The sequence below is a fragment of the Drosophila grimshawi genome, unplaced genomic scaffold, assembly GCF_018153295.1.
Source record: "Drosophila grimshawi isolate 15287-2541.00 unplaced genomic scaffold, ASM1815329v1 contig_311, whole genome shotgun sequence".
Taxonomy (NCBI): Eukaryota; Metazoa; Arthropoda; class Insecta; order Diptera; family Drosophilidae; genus Drosophila; species Drosophila grimshawi.
The window spans coordinates 28579137-28594106 of record NW_025063098.1 but is presented as its reverse complement, the minus strand read 5'-3'; the positions used below and the strand labels follow the sequence as shown (position 1 = coordinate 28594106).

At 40.0% G+C, this 14970-nt stretch overlaps 2 protein-coding genes across 2 annotated transcripts in view; one reads left to right on the top strand and one right to left on the bottom strand.

The window, feature by feature from the left end:
• The first annotated feature begins 245 nt into the window (after window positions 1–245).
• Window positions 246–3365, top strand: LOC6569574 (DNA-binding protein Ets97D). Its single transcript, XM_001995965.3, has 5 exons — window positions 246–450; window positions 1063–1192; window positions 1256–1325; window positions 1379–2156; window positions 2764–3365. The coding sequence occupies exons 1-5, from the start codon at window positions 387–389 to the stop codon at window positions 3198–3200; spliced, it is 1479 nt and encodes a 492-aa protein (XP_001996001.1). The 5' UTR covers window positions 246–386; the 3' UTR covers window positions 3201–3365.
• The window catches only part of LOC6569575, a 44168-nt gene continuing 32532 nt past the window's right edge, over window positions 3335–14970 (bottom strand). The window contains exon 3 of the mRNA XM_001995966.3: window positions 3335–4930. Within this exon, the coding sequence (XP_001996002.1) occupies window positions 3930–4930 (1001 nt within the window). The 3' untranslated portion in view covers window positions 3335–3929. The remainder of the gene's footprint in view (window positions 4931–14970) is intronic.

Genomic DNA, 14970 nt, shown 5'->3' with positions numbered 1-14970 from the left:
TTAATTAAAATATTTTTCGCATGAAAATATAACATTTGCTTAACATTTTTTGCTGATTGAAGACAGAAATAGAAGACAACGCATTGAAATCTAAGAAATTCAACCCGTAACCTTGAATTTATAAAATCTGTCAATTGAAAATCTTGTTCACTTAAATATGTGAACAAATAAAACGTCTCATTTAAATTCAAATTCAACCGCCAACTAACACTAACGCTCAAGGGCTGCTTGCTATAGCACGCAAAGTTGGCAGCACCATTGAAACAATGCACTAAAAATGGGCCACGCGCAATTAGCTTCAAGACATCTGGTCACACTGCCGCTACTTTATATGTGAATCGTTGACAAATTTGTGGCAAGCTCCACAGAAACATAAACAATTAAAAATGGACAGCAACAACGACCTGTCGGAGGAGTTAATACGACGTCTCAGCGCTGGTGGTGGCCTGGGTAAGTCAGGAAACGCAAACGCAACAAGTGCAGCAGCAGCAACAGCAGCGAGGAGCAGGCAGCATGCCATCAAAGCGCACCTTGCAACTTGCAATCAACACACACACACAGTGTGCGCACAAAGTATTCGTGCAGCAACAGTTGGCAAATGCACAAATCAACAAGTGTACAAGGGAAATGAGCGTATGCGACTGTCAGATAACCTGTAAACAGTGTTGACCCTTTTAATATATTAAAACTAAGTTGTGCATGAAAATATGCTGTAAGTTCAATTAAGGCAACTGCTTCTTCCTTGTGCTCCACACTTCAATGGAATATACTTTTTGTAGCTACTGTGACAAATTTCTCCAACTCTTAAGACTTGCATTTTCAGTTTGCAATCAACACACAAAGAGCGTGCGCAAAAAGTATTCGTGCAGCAACAGTTGGCAAATGTATAAATCAACAAGTGTAGATGAGGACTGTGCGTATACGACAATCAGATACCCTGTAAACAGCTTTGAGTTGTAATAAACATCAGCTGCTGTTTTTGCTTCTTCTTTATTATATGGAATTTACTTATAGTAGCTACTGTGAATAATTTCTCCATTTGCTAAAACTTAACATTTGCAGAGGAAGTCATCGCAAGCGAGATTTTCGAGGAGCAGAATATCTACGAGGATGGCAGCTGCGATGTGGAAAATGAACCCGATGACATTATCATTGTGCACATGGACATCAGGGAACCACTGAGCACACTCAAGTAAGTCCACATATCGAAAATAAAACACTTCTTTAAATTCCTTCCTAATTTTTGCCCCTACAGAAAGATTGTGGAGCAAAAGATTGGCGTCGAGCTGAACTATTACACATTCTGGCTGCAGGATGCGCAGGAGGTAAACTTTAAATTGTATTTAAACGACTCAAAACTAACTGCATTGATTTGCAGCTGGAGCCGCACAAGAATCTTGTCGATCAGTGTGTCAAAGGCGAGGGATTAGTTCAAATCAACGTGCAAATTCAAACGATACGCAAGAAGATCAACATTGCCGATGTGCTCAAGCCAACGGAAGCTGCGCTGGCCACACTTGCCGTGGAGGACACTAGCTGTGCCCAGGACACAAATAGCAGCAGCAAGAGCTGCTCTTCCTCCAGCGGCAGTCCCAGCAAGACAATACCCTCGAATAAGAAACGCAAACTCAAAGATGAATCCTTCGATGTTGATGTCACCGATGAGGACAAGGATGCAGATGCAGATGCCGAGACGGATGCAGATGTTGAAGTGGCCAAACCTGTGCTCAATTGGGTGCTTGATAGCAAATTCAAGCGGGAGCAAGTGCGTCTCAAGATACCCGAGGCAGTCAGCGATTGGACGCCGGCGCATGTCGCCCACTGGTTGGATTGGGCCATCAAAGAGTTTGATCTGCGCGACATCAACATGGACACGTGGCAAATCAGCGGGCAGGCATTGTGCGCCATGAGTCACGAGCAGTTTAGTCGTAAGCTGCCCAAGGATCCAGGAAATGTGTTCTGGACGCATCTGCAGCTGCTCAAGGAGTGCAATTTCGTCTCCGTGGTCCACAAACAAGCCGAGGAGCTGCGTAAGCCCAAACCAGCCAAATCAGGAACAGGCTCTGCTCAAACAGCTGCAGCTGCTGCTGCTGCTGCTGCCAGTCTGGAGCAGCGCATCATGCGCAAATCCTATCAAAGCGTAAAGAGCACAGACTGTAAGTAAATGCTCCACTTGGCAGCAACTAAAGAGAAAATGTCAATTTAGCTTAACAAACTTTAGATCTGATTAATATTGTAAATTTAATTAATTACTCTAACAAAAATCAGACAGCCGTCGGCACACTGTGAGTTGATCCCATTGAGATCATCGAGACAATGAAACCCTCTTTTAGATGTGCACTATACAAACACTCGACCGAGGTGAATGCACTCAAAAAATTACATTTTCCATGCTGTCAGTTTTTAGACGATTTGTCGTGTCAGCTTTTGTCTTGTTATATTATTGTTATTTCAATAATGTTATTTATCCTTCACTAAAAGTAATGAGAACTTCTAAACTTGGCAACTCTCAAATATCATTGTATTTACTTTGCACTGCTTGCTCTGACGATTCAAAAACCATTTGCAATTATTGCACTGCTTCCTTTGTCGTTGGCATTTTTCATCAATTTCGAATTGGAATAAATAAATATTCTAATTTGTTAAGACCAACCCACTGTAATATTCAAATGAATTTATTCAGTAATTAAATGCTCTCTGGAAATGGACAAAAGATATATTCTGAATTATTCAGCGACTAACTTTTCGCAATTTTTGTTGCAGCCTCGGAAGGCTCGTCGACGCCGCAGAGTCCGAGTCACCACAACAGCATTGGATCCGGCAATAATGGTCAGGTGCAGCTGTGGCAGTTTTTGTTGGAGATACTCACGGACAGCGAACACACGAACATCATCGAATGGGTGGGCACCGATGGCGAGTTCAAGCTAAGTGATCCGGATCGTGTGGCACGGCTGTGGGGCGAGAAGAAGAACAAGCCGGCGATGAACTATGAGAAGCTGTCACGTGCCCTGAGATACTATTATGACGGCGACATGATATCGAAGGTGTCGGGCAAGCGATTCGCCTACAAGTTCGACTGTGATCTGAAGCTGTTGATTGGCTACGATGCCAGCGAGCTGTCCCGTTTGGTCAACGAGCGCAAGTGGGCCGATCATCTGCAGACTGTGCACAAGGATGCCATGAGCAATGAGGAGACATGACATGACAACGTGGAGCAGAAGCAGGAGGAGAATATTGCTATTAAGGAGGAGCCATTCATATTGTGGAAATATGAGGCGCCGTAACGCTGGCTAAAAATGATAATTGTTAGCCGTACGTTGAGAGGGCATTTAAATAGTTTTAGGCACATGATTTTATTGTTCATCATTATCAGCATCATCATCATAATAATTATAATAATAATGTTGTATTCATTAGGCATTATAATCTCTGTCTATAAATATCATAGATGTAGTAGTTACTTTAACTATAAATATAGTAAGCATATATATTATGTAAGTATAGCTAATATGTATTATCGAATATTGTTGTTCGTTACATGATATTTGTATTTGTGTTTGCCGATTTTTGTAAAATCCATAAAATTCAAATCATTTTCCACGCGAATTTCATTTTGCTTGCATTTTGTTTTGCTTTGTTTTGATATTGTTTTCTTTTTACGTGACTAGTTCGCTCTTTAGAGGCTAGACTAACTAATTAGAGTTACGTTAAGCTACAGCTAAACTAAACGTTAACATTTAGCGACTTGTATCTAAATGTGCGTCTCAGTTTTCTTTTGTTTTGTTTGTTTTTGTTTTTGTTGTTGATGGCATGATGGCTGGAATGATGGAATGTGATCAACTCCAGAATCCTTCTGGACAAATGCTGCACTTTGAACGCGTGTAGCATTGCCAGCTTTTGTTTTGTGCTAAAATTAATACTGTGGTAAGCTAGAGCTCTGTGGTGATCTCGTCCTGCGGTCGAAAGCCCAGCTTGTAGAACTCATCCTCCAACCAGAGTGAGCTGGCATTGAGATCCGATATGAGATTGCCGCTCTTAAGTGTGTTGAAGCTGCTGCCAAATGGATCCGAGGCACGCGGCTCCTCAAACTCGTGCAGACTGATCAGCGAGCCAAACAGATGCTGCTTCTGTTGCGCTGAAGCGTTGCTATTGCGATCCCCGGGCAACAGATCTCCGCCCAGTTGATTACCCTTTGTGGGCGTGCTTGGATGCTTCTGTTGCTGCTGGTGCTGCTGCTGCCTGTAGATGCTGTGTCCAGGCTGCTTCTTGGCCGGAGCCGCATAGAGCACCTCGTGACCATTTTGGGAGGCCTGGAAGAAGTCAATGAGTTGGCCCACCTGCGGCTTGTAGCGCTCCAGAGCCTGCTCCGACCACGCATAGAGACGCGCCCAATCGTGCGGCGGTGTCGGTATTAATTCCATCGGCCGATTCAGCAGGATGAGCAACTTGGCCAGATCCCGCACAATGGGACGATAGGAGTTGGCGGCCGCCACCTCGCCTGATAAATATAGTTTACGGATTTGCCGGCGAGTGTCGTTCAACATGGCCAGAAAATACTCGGCGTTGGGACGCATCTCGTTCAGTTGACGCATAAAATCTGCACGATCCATGGTGTTCTCATTGATCAGCTTCTGTTTGACGGACTTGCGACGACGCTTGCGCCGCACCAGCAGCACAGCGACCGCGAGCAGTGAGAGGCAAACGAGAAATCCGCCTAGAAGACCAGCCAGGGCCGCCATCAATGGTCCCGAGTAACCCGTGGGCACACAAACACGACCCATGAACTCTGTGTGCGCCGACCATTGATCCAGATAGCCAGTGGGACACTCGTCCACACATTGCCTGGTGTCCGTCACCAGGTACAGTGGACACTTGATGCAACCAGCCTTGTTGCAGCGCAAACAATGCGAACTCGTCGTCACCGGGCAGCCTGCAAATAGAAGACACAAATTGGGTTAGTTATATGTTTGCCGTGGTCTACAATTGGTTTGGGCTTGGTCTGGTCTGGTCTTTCAATTAGCGCTGCTGGTTCACAATCAGCATTCATAATTGTTGTTCATTTGCATAGACTAAAGTCACAGTGCTCCCACAGACAATTCCATTCCCATTCCATTAATAGTCGCAAATTAAGTCATCATCTGTACAGAATTATCACTGGACGTACAATTGCACTAGGTAACAAAAAGTAAATTATAGGGTATAGCGAGAGAGCGGGATAAAAGCAGGATTGAGAAATCCAAATTAAAAAAACCATCAATCTGATTAAGTTTGCAATGGAATTGTCGAAATCCTATAAAAGCTCTGTTTTTGTCAAGAAATGGTTGGGAGAACTTAAAAAAAAACTTCTAAAGAAGATAATATCGGAATGGTTAATTTTTTAATTATATTAACAATATATGTTTTTGTCGAGAATTTTTGGTAACATTTATTTAAATTCTGAAAATAAATATATTAAATAATAAGGGCGAATCAGCGAATTTAAGATACACTGAATCTAATTTCATAACCCGCTGAAATCTTAAATTGGACCCAACGAACCCAAATCTTGCTGGCTAGTATTATGCTGCCTAAGTTATGCATATCTATGAAATGTTCACATTAGATGGGCTTTTTTGTCGCTGGCTATTTGTGGCTTTTGTTAGCTTTCAAATTCAAGGTAAAGCCAACAAAAATGGTTTGACTTCGACAAAACATTAACATAAGAAGTGTTGGGTAAACAGAGACGGTGACCGGGACGTGGATGGGGACAGAGAGACAGACAGACGATGCTACATATTCTGGGAAGCCTAGTCGCAGACGAATGGGAAAGTTCAACATGGAGGAGTATGTGGAGGGGGGGAACATATGGGTTGAGGATACGAGTATATCCAAAGTGTCGTCGCCGAACATCAAAAGCTTCTTTTTGACAACTGAAACAACGAGAGGCAACAACGCAATGCGACTCGACTCGACTCCCAAGCAGCACTCGTCTGCAGTTGTTGTCATCGGATCAGCAGCTGGCCCATTTATCTTGGAGCCGAAATGGTTGCTGTTTTTATACACTGCAAACCGTAGCTACAAAAGGTTTTTATTGATATCCGACTTGATATCCTCAAGTAATTATAAGTGATACCGAAACTAGGGACTTGATACTTCAAATAATATATATATAAAATATATATAAATCAAATGTTAATAAGTAGACAAGGTTGACAATCGTAAAACAGAGAATTAAGTTCTCAACTGTTACTTATGCAACATAACATTGTCCACCTACTCTGCTTCTCCCAGATGTTCCACTCGATTCATCAAATCAATTTATTTACAAGTCATGTTTTTAAAGACTGAGGTGGATGCCTAATTTCAAGGCGATCGATCGCTCCTTACTTTTTGGTCATCAAAATAAAATGAAAAATGAATTTATTAAAGAGAAGCCTAACATATATATTCTGAGTCCACTACTACTATTACTATTTAGTTATTTTTTATTTATTAAAAACAAATTGTGATTACAACTTTAAGAGCAATAGAAATATTAATCTGCTTCAAAGAGCGTTGGGCTCTAATGAGAGTGTTAAGCAGTCGTTTACTCTCCGATTTGAAGCATTCTTACTTATTGTTGATTTGAATCGGAGCCTTGGCAGTAAGTCTCTGAATAAGTCCCGGCACCACGTACGCAACTTGACTTGATCTCGACCACATTGTAATGCATTCAGCGTCTGTTTGGTTTCGTTTCGTTTGCTTGTGTTCGGTTTCAGTTTCTGTATCTGTTTCTGTTCAGGTGCTTTTTCGTACAGCATCGGAATCGGAATTGGAATCATCATCAATGGCATTAACTTGTTTAAGCGCTAATCAGACACAACCCCCGAGCTGTAGAAAAGTCAAAGAAGCAGCAGCAAAGGCAGCCGCTGCAGACAAAAGCCGATTGTTTGTCCGATTGCCAATTGGATATTGCCGGCTCGAGTTGTTTCGAGTTATGCCTCCATTTGCCTTGGCCATGGCCAATTTCCCCCCAAACAGCCAGTTGGCTGGGATAATCAGTCGCAGCTTGCAACTTGCAACTTGCAACTCGTAATTGATATTGTGCAGTACGAATGTGCTGGTCTCTGCCCGTTGTGCCCCTCAGTCCACCTGGTGGTGTCCCAGTGGGCTGGTTTCTGGGCGTGCAGTTGATCAATGATAATTGGTTATTAAATGGAAGATTGGTTTTATGCGTCTTGTCAATGCGGCAAGTGCCCCATCTGCCGTATCTGCCCCAATGCAAAAATGCATTGAAATTACCCCGATCATGCCGATTACATTGATATAAATAATGAGATCTCGATGGGAGAGCTGCATCCATTGCCATGATCAACGTAAAAACAATTTGTCGATTGCCGAGCACTTGAGTGGAATAAATGCATAACAAATGTTCTCTTGCTGCTTTGATTGTGCATCGAGCCGGGTATCCGTAACTCAATAGAGATATTCAATTTAACAATTGATTAAATAACACGACACACAATTATCATCGTCGCAATCATTCTCACATGTAAGTGTTGCACATAATTACATCCATGGCATATTAATGATGGGCGAAGAAGTGAATAATAAAGCATTTCGAATCTGTGTAATAGTTAAGAGGAACTTGAGTTGAAGCATCGTTCTGAATAAAAGGGAAAAATATGAAGTGAATTGAACTTTTAGAAATATATCGTTTGTTTAGTTGACTAAAATATTACAACAGAAATCATTTGCAGCAGGGTAGCACATATCTAAATCATGATTGAAAAAATAAACTATTAAAATATTGATTTGAATTACATTTGATTCAATTTTAACAATTATTTTTCATAGATCAAATCAGTATATTTGTAAACTAGATCAACAAATATGTATTGTAAGCAAACAATATTATAGGATATGTTTGAATCGATCATTAGAAGACTTGACTGCATTCTTATATTAATATTATTACATATTGTTGCATTTGCATTTGCATTTCTCAAACCCTTTGCACAACATCAATACTCGATGCAATCACGAGTGCCGACTGCACCTTATTCTGTCGAGCCACGCCCACAGCCCACACACACACACCCTAAATGAATTTCTTTGTTAGGAGCCCTGCGCTAAATGATTAACTAAATAAGTGCTTAACGGTGCATAGTATAAACATTTAGCGAACATTTGATGATTGCAATAAGTTTCGATAATGAGCCAAACAACAACAACAATTTGATGGCTAAAACAAAGTTGGTTAAAATGAAAAAAACTTTCTATGATTACACAGAGCATCTCGCAGAGATCACTTACTCAGCATGTGAACTAGCTGACATAAAGATGTGAATTTTTGAATATCTAGGCGTGTCCCAAATCCAGATTCGAGCAAATTACTTTCACTCAAAGACGGCAACAACTTTATAAATAGCAACTGTTAGCTGACAATTTGATTAACATGTGGAAACGGTACGAAACAAGCGTTAATTTAATGTCGCGTTAAATGGGACACGCATAATATTGACAACTTTACAATAACGATTTGTGTGTGAAGTTGCCTGAGTAATTCTGCACACACACATATATATATATGAATATATATATTGGAATAATTGAACTGGTTTCACAGCTCAAGGTCGTTTCATGTCAGAGCGCGAGCATTGAAATTGAAAATTGGCTATCGACAATCAGCATCGGGCAAATGTCGACAAATGTGGAGAGCTGAACTCGTCACCGAGCCGCCCAAGACAATGCCTATCCACTGTCATACATATACACAGTGAGAAAATCTCCTGATTTAAATGTTCAATTCAAGTATAAAAAGAAAAGTTCACACAGTGTTGAAGATGATTAATCAGCAGCAAAAGATGACAGAATTATAAAAATTAAATGAGCTTCAAATCAAGAGAAAATAAGAGGGAGAGATACAAAGAGAGAGAGAGGAGAGAGAGAGAGAGAGAGAGAGAGAGAGAGAGAGAAGAGAAAGAGAAAAGACGAAATTATTTAACTAACAAATTTTCATATTTAGGCAGTCTTGATTCGAGCTGAATCGTTGTTCATTGATACAATCTTCAATACAAAAATAAACTGCTTAAAAATTTGTGACCACTGATCGAAATGCTCGACTCGCAGATTCAGATGGCAATGCTAAAATGTTGCTGTTTTTTCTCGCTGTGTATGAGGGAGGGTTGGCTCACATTGTCAATTAAACATTGACATTTAAATGACTATGCGCGCTAAAGTTCTTAGCACTCGGTGTGTAAATAAACAAATACGGCGCGTTTCAAAACAAAACGTTTAGTTTATTTTATGAACTGGGCACATGAGGCAAAGGCAAAGGCAGAGACGGGGGCAGGGGCAGGGGCTGCGGCAGCGGCAGAGTGGCGTGGCAGTGGCGTGGGCGTGTTGCCAAATTGTTATTGCTATTACCGTCGGCCTGCTCCATAATTTACCACTAAAACGCTTTGAACTCGCAACGCGTTTTGCTTGCTTTGATGCCGCCAGCTGCGTTTCAATTTTTGGGAAGAAAGTCGTCGCTCCGGAAAGAAAAGCAATGCAAAACTTTTACCCAACAAAAACCAAAACTAAAAAACCATAAAAAAATATAAAGAAAAGGGCAGGAATCGAGTTAAAGTTGAGTTTGAGCCGAGCTGAGCTGAGCAGCGCTGCGGTGCGGTGCGCTGTGTTGCATGCCCAGGCGGCGTTTATTAAAATAACGGTGCTTTAGTACGCCCTAAGCAAACTGCACTTCAATAAGTACAACCAACAACAGCAACAACAACAACAACAACATGCAACCAAGGCACATGCAACTAAGCAAGCACAGAAAGCGATTCAATTCAAATGGGCGGCAACCAAAACTGGCACAGAACGAACACAAGGAGAAGGTGAGTGGCAGCTAAGAAGGAGCAGAGGTAAATGAGAAGACCTTTAATAAGCACTTAAGCGACATGCGACATGAGGCAGGCAACAACAAGAATGTTGATAAGTACACACAGTGTTTGCAGCAACAAGATGAACAATATATGCCCAAAATTATAAAGTTTCAACTAGCAAATTAAGACGAGAGAGAACTCTGTAAGTTCTTCAATGCATGTCATTATTCTGATTCTTCGCAGGCAACCAAACTATTCTAAAGATCGTTCCAAGTTCAATGAGAAGATATGTGAAATGAACCAAGAAACAAAAATATAAATTTCATGAAGATCTGATGAGAAACACATATTTTCACATTGAGAAAACTACTATCAGTGTCCAGCTTATTTCCTATATCTGCCCTATATCTTACTAACTTCTGACTACATTTTGCATTGCTAAGCAAAAGTTATCTATATCGTGTATCAATTTCAGACTTAATCGAAGTAATCCATCTTTGGATCGCTGTCAAACTGTTCTTCACAATACAATGCTATTTTTGTTTTGACGATGAAATATTTATCAAATTATGAAGCAAGAAGCAAAGTTAGCTAATCTTTGCAGATAATAGAAAGAAGAAGACAGAAGCTCAATTGGAAAAAGGTTAACTAGCATCTTGAGCATTTCATATTGTTATTCAATGTCTTTTTGTGATCTCAGCGTTTGTGCAACTTTAGCCTGACTGACCCACCCCCTTGCAGAATAATGAAAAGAACAAATTGTATCATGAACAAATTGTTTACAGCGACTTTTAAGCACACCCATCGACGCTTTTGTTGGTGTGCTCAGTTCGTGACCTCCATAAATTGCAAAGAATTGCACCAGGAGGAGTAGGGTGTGGGTGGGGGGACATCCAAAAGCGTCAACCCGCTGAGAATTTGTGTTTTTTCTTCTTTTGTTGAGGGGCGCCTTTTTTAATTGCCAATAAGTTCAGCGAGTCAAGATCAACTTGCAAACACGTCAAGCGACAATTTATTATAAATTATTTTTTGGCAGTCAGTTGCCATATTTTTTTTATAAGGTATTTCTCTTTTCTTTTGTTTCCCTTTATGATAAATTGCTTAATTTTGCGGCGGCCAAATTCATTTTAAATTTGTCGATTTTCAAACATCCGTTCGATTTGGCATTATTGTCACGATTTTCTTGCTGCTACAGACCAGACACAACAACAACAACAACAACAACAACAACAACAACAGCAGCAATAGCAACAGCAACAAACAACAAAAGAAACCACACGATTAATTTGCGGAGCATTTAGAGTTTATTTGTTGTTCGCTTTCGAGACGCAAAAAGTAATTAAAATGCAGCTGGCAAAATGAATTTTTGTCCAATTCAAAGTTCGTCACAAAACACAAGCTGCAGATGCAGCTGAAAGCCAATAAAAGAAAAAGTCTGCAAAAAGTTTTTAATCACTTTTGATTAGAATTGGAATTCCATTTAGTCATATATATCTGGACATTTACTTACATTCAGAAATATGTTTGCTTTGCTCATGGTATGGAATGTATAAGCCAAACAATGCACAGAGTTAAATTACGCTTTTCTATTGAAGGAACATGTTCTATTTGAAACAGCTCGACTCGAAGATACCCAGTTTTAAATACTGCGATCTGCGCAACTAATATTTCAAAGTTGAAGACTCTAGCTGTAATAGACACACAGACGAACATGGCTAAATCAACTAGGCTTTTGATGCTGGTCAAGAATATATATGGAATAAGCTTTCTATGTCTTTTACCTATTTTTATTCAACTTCCTTATAGTCTTTGTTCACATATTTAATGGGTATCTGCATTTGAGTTAAATTCTCTATGATCGAAATTGTTATACAGCTTCAATTTAAGAAAGCTTTGCTTTTCACCAATAAATATGTTTCATACGTAATAATTATCATCATAATTAAGTCTTCATTTGAAAACTCTGTTACGGCCAAATTAACACCTCAAAGCTACCAAAAAAAAAATAAAAATAAAAAAATTGAATCGAGCCGTTGCAGTTGCAGTTGCAATTGCATTTAGTGGTGACAGCAGATATCAGAAAACTCATTGAGCCAACTTGTTTGGCTGGTTGGTTTTGCTCGAAAAGTGTCTGTTGCCAATTGGCAACATGCTTGCTAGCCATAAAAATCAAATTTACAACTGCAGCTGTCAGCTGTTGCTTGTTGATTGTTGTTGTTTCTTGTTTTTGTTGTTGTTGTAGTTAGTGCCTTGGTTATTTAGTGCTCAATGCGCATGCCTGCCCCGTTGCCCCGTTGCCACTTGCCCCCGTTGTGCGTTGCACGCTCAGCTCTAATTGGCGGGCACAGCGCGAATAAGTTGACATTAATGCATGTTGAGTTTAATTGTTTAATGTACACGCAGTTCCTTGTCTTACCAAAGAGGGGCCCACACACGCCGCCGCCCAACGGGGCTTTTTTGAGGGTTGGGGTGCCAAAGTAAATAAATTAAAAATTGCACCAGGGAAATGGTTTAAGCAAATGTCACAATTGCCAATTGACAATTGACTTGGCAAACGCGTGACGTTCTCGTCCCACACTCATTTGCATAATTTGTTGATAGCTGAAAGCCCCGCAAACGTATGCATAATAAAGGCAAGCTATTGCTTCGATACACTCAGCGAAAAAATGCCTTACGATAAGTAGCTAACAAATTTTCTTAAACACGATAAGAAACCCACAAGAACTTTAGTTCCGGTTCCAATAAAGGTTCTGATACAAATTATTAGTTGGTTCTAATTTTCACTCAGTTTCCTGTTGCGTTTTAGTATCTTGATTTTTACCAGTTATATTTATATTAGATATATATATATGTCTTGATTTCTATATTAGTTTCGCTTACTGGTTCTTAAAACAATTCAATCAGTACAACAAAAATTCAGAATTTCGGGTTCATAAAAATCGATCGTGAAACTGGAGTTTTTTTATGTAAGCCAGTTTCTTTATATTTTTGCGAGTGTACAAAATAAATTAGTCGCTGCATATATGCAGCTAAAGAAGGTAAAAAGCGATAGAGACAACGACTTTGGCAATGACTTGATTGCAATTACAGCAATTTTCAATCAGCAACAGATATCAGAGACCAACGTATATAATCAAACACCAATCACAAATGACAGCAAAGAACTCAAACTCAACCCAAATTGGCAATTGGACAACGTTAAGTGCAGAAACAGCAAGTTAATTATTCTAATGTTTACTTCATTTATTTAATTACCACATAAAGGTGCCTCACATTTATCTGTATTTTGTTAATGCTTACATTCAAATGAAATATATTAGCAATTAAGTTAATTTAAAGCGATTAACGCGAATAGTTGTAAATCATTGCCAAATGTTGGGCAACTAGAACGAATTATTTTTATTTTTTTTAATTGCAGCACCTGTCGAATTTATTACATCACATTTGTTACTTTAAGTAGAGCTATTTGTAAATCAAGGTCACGTGTGAGTTTCCAAGATTTTTCATTTGCCTGCCAAGGTCATTTGATTTCTCTCAATTGTCACTTATTGCCCATCTATTGTTACAATATTTAACTGCTTTTTGTGTTCTATATTACTTTTCGTTCTACTTATAAAAAAATATGTCATTCATGGTCATATTATTTCTGTCATATTCACATCTATATTATTCGAAAGATTTTTTAATCTGCCTGTAAGTGTTGTTTGTCCTTCAGGGTCATTTAATAATATTATATCAAACTCCATATTAATATTGTTTCCTAAATCATAATCATTTCAAGCTCGAACTTGCTCATCTAATTCCCTGCCTAAGCGTAGATATAACTAGATGTAATAAGTTGGAGATATTTTGATCTTTTGATCTATAGCACAAATGATTAGTGTCTTAACAGAATTTCATGCTGAATTAGATTAAGCGACATTTGGCATCTTAAGCAGTTTCACATCGCTGTGTTATTTCGCAACAGCCAACAGTTTATAATCCGCATCTTCGGCTTGACTTCATACTGATTAGCATGACGAAATGTCGTACCCCATTTAAGATACATACACAGACCCCAGAAGAGAGTGTGGGTGCACGACGGGTGGACGGGCAGCTGGAGACCCCAACACAGCCAGAAAAAAAGCCAAAAGTTCAAATGCTTTGGCGGTTTACATCAAATGAAGTCATTGATGGTTGGTGCGGGGAAATGTAAGCTAAGCCGGGTTAAGCTGGGGTGGCATGAGGTGCAAGCGTACGAAAACAAATAACAGGCTTTAGTTGAGAGTGCCCGACATGCTGATACCCTGTAAGCAGCGGAAAAAATGTACAATACTGCATTTAAGACATTCTCAGTATCGATATATAAACTCTAAGAAGACGTTTTAACCTGTTGGTTCCATACACTGCCACAACTTGCCACAACTTGATAATACCCTTTCAAGCATTTCAAATGTGTACAGGGTATAAAAATGCGACAATATCTGCGCGGAGTTGCACACGCGCTCTGAACCGGAGACCGAACCGGTCCGGCTGTCTGTCTGTCCGTCTGTGCGGCAAGCAGTGGGTTGGCTGCACTTGCGCAATGCGGCAAGCAGCGGGCTCCGACGCATGCGCAACCCGTTAAATCCCCCCTCCCCCACCCCCAAACTCTTCGCTTTGTGCTCCAAAACGGTTGCAATGCTTTGGCCAAAGCAAATTGTTTGGCTAAATGCCGAACTGCGTCGATTGCAGCAAAACGTGGCGATAATTTTCATTTTGCTGGCCGGTTTTCTTGGCATTTTTTTTTTGGTTTATCAATTAATTTGAATTTATTCAGAGGCGTTTAATGTCCGCAGCGATATGGCTAGCTGGCCTTCACCGATGCCTAATGCCAGTTGACAGGCGGCGAAAGTGCATGCTGATAATGATAATGAGACTCTCTCGGCCAACAGCGGGTCAAAAATTAGCCAAATTCATTTCATTTCAGTCAGCAACAAACAATGACGACGGTAAGAAATGAAAACTCTTTTCCTTTTGGCAAATAGTTTTTTTTTTCTTTTCTTTTTTTTTTGCGAGCGCTCATTAAAGTAGCAAATGGAAACGAAAAGAAAGTGAACTCTCATGCTAAATGCTTAAATTGCGTTTAAGGTTTTGCACTAAAGTATGACCATATTAA